At 43.2% G+C, this 5,610-nt stretch overlaps 1 protein-coding gene across 1 annotated transcript in view; it reads left to right on the plus strand.

The window, feature by feature from the left end:
• Positions 1–5,610, plus strand: part of Csnk1g1 (casein kinase 1 gamma 1) — a 150,864-nt gene that overhangs the window by 121,755 nt on the left and 23,499 nt on the right. The window contains exons 11-12 of the mRNA XM_023712654.1: positions 3,620–3,710; positions 4,448–4,629. Coding sequence (XP_023568422.1) covers positions 3,620–3,710; positions 4,448–4,629 — 273 coding nt within the window. The remainder of the gene's footprint in view (positions 1–3,619; positions 3,711–4,447; positions 4,630–5,610) is intronic.

The following is a 5,610-nucleotide window of genomic DNA, read 5'->3' on the forward strand; positions in this document are numbered from 1 at the left end:
CTTTTGCTGAGGAACAGCATATCTACAGTAAGAATTTGAAGCAATTTTTAAGCACAGATGGGGCAGTTGCTGAAATGTTGTCCCCAGCGGTGTCTCCCACCCTTTCTTGTTAATGACTATTTCTCGAGGTGACCATGAGGAGTGATTAGTTTGTACTGCTGCAAGCCCAGGTATAGTTTTCAACAGTCTCACTTTTTCCTCGGTGACTCTTGTCAGGTATGTCCTTCACTGCCTCAGTGCTGGATGGCTGCTTCGTGGTTTCCATGGTCACTGTATCAAGCATGTCCATGCACATGATTGGGTCACAGCTGGAGGTGACACTGAGCTCCCCCAAGGAGGTGCCCCACGTGGGATGGCTGCTCCTGCCTGTGGAGACTGTAGCGCTTACTCCCTGTGGACTGCTGCCTCTCAGGTCCTGTGGAGGTCACCTTGCTGAGCGGCTCCTCCAGCCGTTGGCCTAATGGCTGGCTGCCTTTTAGATGTATGTGCGTGAGTGAGCTTTAACAAAGAAGTGTTTACATGCTTATCTCCTCTGTCTCGCTCGGTCCAGTGAGCTCCTGTGCTGACGAGGCTGAGTTGTAACCATGTACGTAGCGCCCCCTGAACATGTTTCAGAGGAGCTCACAGGAGCACAGTGTGCACCTGTCCACAACCGCGGCTGCATCCAGCTTCAAGCCATTCAGTTGCTTTATAAAACTCTCAAGTGGCCCTTTTTACTACATCATCCACTCAGGAGCCATCTGAGCCCTTAAATTCTAGAAAAGAGTAACTCTGAAGTTTAGTGTTTTGGTAAGAAGTCCTTTCCAAGCAGAAAACCCCCAGGCTCTCCTATCGCAGTTTTGCTTGCTGTCAGTGGCTATAAAAGGGATTTGGGGGGGCTGCAGTATAGTTAGTGTATCTGTCCTTTGTCACAGTAGAAGCATTTAGGAAGGAATCTGGAAGTTAACGTTCTTTTTTGTCTTTAAAAGATAAATAGTATATTGCTTTGAGGAAGGAGATGGGATATGACTCTTAGGCCTTTGAAATATGCATTGTTGTTTTCATTTAAATAAAAATCAGCTGGGTGTGGTGATGCACGCCTGCAATCCCACCCTATCAAGGTGGAGGCAGGAGGATTGCCCAGGAGTTCGAGGCCAGCCTGAACTCCATAGCAAAACCCTCTCAAAAGCCCCCAAAATAAGAAGCATGCAAGGAATGTGGTGTAGCTCATTCATTCATAAAGGCCTGGCTTAGCATGCATAAGATCCTGGTCAATCCCCAGCACCACACTGACTCACCTACACACACAAAATGAACGTATAAGAGCACACATTTTGAACTATTTTAAATTATCTTCTGTCTTAAAAGCAAAGGCACAAAGCAGTCCTGGAAAATAGCAAAGCAGCAGGCTTTATAATCCAAGCTTTCCAGTTATATTCCAGTTACAAAGCTATAGTGGTAAGAACAGCATAGCTTTGGCCCAGGAGCAGGTATATGATTAGTGGACTCGGTCTAGGGACATTCAGCCATCTTGTCTTTGACAAACTGGCCAAAAACATATGCTGGATGAAAGATAGCCTCTTTAATAAATGATGCTGGGAAAATTAGGTATCCATATGTACGGGATTGAATCTAGTCACATATTTCAGGCCAGGGATGTAGCTAAGCACTGCGGTGCCTGGCTGGCAAGTGCAAGGCCCTGAGTTCGATTCCTGGTACCAAAAGAGAAAAAAATTGTACCCATATTTCTTACCACAGTAGTAAAGCAGCAACCACCAGGCTCCCCTCTGTCGCTTACTTGGTTGCTTTCAGTGGCTAAACTAAAACAAATGAATCGAAAACCTAAGTGTTAAAACAAAAACAATTGAGCTAGAGAGATAGCTTGGCGGTCTAAGTGCCTGCCTGGCAAGTGCACCAGGTTTGATCTCCGTTACTGTATGACATGCTGACCCAGAATCCCGGGCACACAATGCCCGCCCCAAAACCAGGCATGATGGTAGCACATGCCTGTAATCCCAGCACTGGGGAGGCTGAGACAGGAGGATCACTAGAGTCTGAGCTGTGTTGGGAAACCCTGTACCAAATAATAAATAAATAAATAAACAAACTACATTAAAAAAAAAAAATCACTTAACCTGCTGGAAGATAAAATAGGTAAAATTCTTGAAGACCTGGGCATAGCCAAGGGCTTTCTGAACAGATCCGCAGTTGCAAATGAAATAAAACCAAGAATCAACGAACAAGATTAGATTAACTTAAAAAGCTTCTGCACAACAAAGGAAACACCAACAGAGTGAAAAGACAACCTATCGAATGGGGAAAAAATGTCAGCTACACCTTGGACAGAGTTGAATACATAAAACAGTGATGGCAAGCCTTTTCAAGCTTTCAACAATAAAAGCAGCTTGCCGCAGCATATATACTATAGGTTCACCACCATTGACCTAGAATATATAAAGAACTGAAAAAAGGTAGAGCTCCCAGAATAAAAGACCCGATCAAAAAATGAATAGACACTTCTGAAAAGAATAACCAATGTATACCTGAAAAATTGTTGAAAAAAATGCAAAAGCCCAACATTCATAAGAGAAGTACACATTGTTAAGTATGTATTACGGAACTCAAAAACACTGAATGACTTGTGGATGTCTGGATGTTTCAAATTTAAACTTTTGGAGAACTGGCAATGTTGTACAATAGGATAGGAGCTTGAATATTGTGTTTAAATATTAGAAAATATTAAAAGTTCCAGAGAGTACTGAAAAACCTATCACTAAAAGGTAGTAGTTATAAATATTATTTCTAGTATTAGAAGAGATTTATTCTCACGTGTCTAGTAATCAGAATAAATGGGATTAAGAGTTCCGAGGATACAGATAGTGTCAACAAGCTTGTAAGGTGGCGTGATTTTGTTATACACTATGGTCTTATTTTGGGAAATGAAATATCTTAACATCTGTTGGGTGGGCTGGGGAGATAGCTCAGTGGTCTAAGTGCCTGCCTGGAAAGCACAAGGACCGAGCTTCAATCCTCAGTAGTGCATGTTGTGCCAGCCAGGGATGGTGGTGCACACCTGTGATCCCAGAGCTGGGGAGGCTGACGCAGGAGGATTACTACAACATCTGTTGGTAGAAATAATGGAGGAGAGAGAAGGGGAGATTTGGGGTAGTTTTGATTCTAATGTGACTAGCAGTATGAAACAAAAGCCCTCTTTTGGAAGATTATATAGCAAGAAAGGTAAAGCAGCTGCTTCCTTATTGAATTTGCTCATTCCCCAAGCAGCACCAGAGACAACATGGCCAGGATCCTGAAAGTGCTGTCACTCATGCCTTTTAAGAACAGAATAAGCAGCAGCTGGTTTATGGGAAATGCCTGGTAGGTGACTTGTGAGTGAGCTTTAAGCACCTCTTTTGTCATTGTGGTCCTGGAGAGGAGAGAGTGCCCACAGAGCCTCAAATCATTACTTTTTCAATTTATCCAATACAGCATTTATTCTAAGATTTATAGGACTGAAGCAGCAGCATTGCGTCCTACCCCTTGCTGCGTTTACATCAGCAGCAATTAAGATTTGATTTATTAATTCCTTATTGCTGCCTCTCTACTTCTTTTTCATCTTTGTTGATGCCTGGGACTGTTACAGCTGAGCATTCCGATGTTAACAGTTCAGGCACAGGGCATGGGGCAAGAGGCACTACATAGATTCTGTGGAATAGGAGTCATCTCTGAGCAAGGTCAGTGTAGTTTGGGGTCTAAGAGAAGGGAGAGCCTGGGTGCCTGCAGAGGTGAAAGCAGACCAGAAGCTGTTCATTAAGGCGGCCTCCTTCCGCAGAGGAAAGGTCTACCTCTCGTTTTCTGGAAGAAAGTCATTCGTAGCAGTCTCGTCAGTAAACTTTGTAACTCAATGCCAGAGGCTGGTTGCTAGAAGAACCGGAGAACTGTCTATTTTGATCTCTACCCATCTTTTTTCATTCTTCACATACAAACCTGTTTTTAAAGGGAAACTTTGTTCATTCTTTTAGATGAGAAAGCATATTCCAGCCTCTGCTGCAGTTCCTGTGTCCTGAATAGAAAGTGTTGTGGACATTAAGGTTGAGAACAGTGCAGTGTCTTGATTCATAATGCAGGAATTTTCTCTGTTGAGTGCCGTCTATTCAGAAAGATCTTTTATCAGTGAAATGATTTGTAAGATGATTCTTCCTCTGTTCAACAGTCTTCATATTCTGCATTTGATCTGCTTAATGGCTACTGAAATTTTACAAATGTGGAAGCTGAAAGGTGATTCTAGCCTTTGCTTGATTTGCTGCCCCTGTCATTATTGTTTTTCAGGGTGGGGTGCTATAGAATTAGAGATTGGCTCAGACGGCCAAATGCCTATAGCCATGCTAACTTCTCTCAGTGCCTTGCAGTGGTTGTTACTTTAAAAATCTAAAACAAAAGCAAGACTCCCCGGGGCGCTAATGTACTTGAGTTTGTTATTGCTTGCTGTTGCTTCACCTTTCCTTCCATGTCTTGCTCTCATGCTTCCTAATACCTGAGCAGACTGCATCGTCAGAGCGCCGAGGAGAGTGGCAAATCCAACCCAGCCGGCAGACCAGTACCTCATACCTGACGTCTCACTTGGCCGCAGACCGCCATGGGGGTTCAGTGCAGGTACCCACTGCCTTTGCTACCCTTCCCTGGCTTCCCAGCTGAGCAGGTGGGATGTTGGCTAGCTCTGAGAATCGGATTCCTTTCAGGTGGACACTGACAGCAAGGGTGAGCAGCTTCAGTGCTTAGCTGACGATCTCTGCGGATTCCCATGTAGGTGGACTTGGATAAAAACACTTGCTACGATAAGCACTTCTTGTTGTCATTTTCTGAGAAACATCCTTGATGATTTCTGATACTGCGTTGATCTTACCCTGCGTTCATGCTTAACTATGCAACTCATCAAGGTCGAAGTGTGTTAGTATTAAGTTGGAATTATAAAGACCTGAAACATAGAATAAGTACTGTCTGGACAGGAGGACTACATAGATAGCTCAGGTTGGGATGATGCGTGCTTTTGCACCCTATTCATCGGCGTAGTTCTGTGAATTCATAGAGCTGTTTTCTTTTTTTTCCCCTAGAATACAGTCTTGGAAAATTATTTCAGGATTCATTTGGACTAGCTACCATCTTTCTTCTCTGTTCAGTATCAAGAGCATCTTGTATCTTTTTAACTTTTCTTATATGTAGCTTTTAAAACCTTAACCTGAATATTTCTCTCACACTGCTTTTGACACTACTCAGTGAGGCACACAGGGAATGCTGCTACACGGAGTAATTGTCCAAGAGAACTTGTTACTCGTGGCATGTTAGGAGATACCTTCAACCCCATGAAGACATTTTAGGAATAGATGAAAGTGATAGATTGAACACACAGATCTGTTTTCACCCTCTGCTGAAAGAGTGGTGATAGAATCTTTATATAGATGTAAGTCTTCAGGCATAGTGAAAACAGAAGAGAAGGCAACAACGACAAATAGTTTAGAAATTGAAGGCAGATGGGCATTTGTCAAATGACTTAAGAGTGCCCCAAAAATTGAATCGTGGGAAATTTGCAGAAAACTCAAGAGTTGGCTTGCTCTCACCCTTGTGCGCTTGCGTGGT

This window comes from Octodon degus, unplaced genomic scaffold (genome assembly GCF_000260255.1).
Source record: "Octodon degus isolate 3935 unplaced genomic scaffold, OctDeg1.0 scaffold00026, whole genome shotgun sequence".
Taxonomy (NCBI): Eukaryota; Metazoa; Chordata; class Mammalia; order Rodentia; family Octodontidae; genus Octodon; species Octodon degus.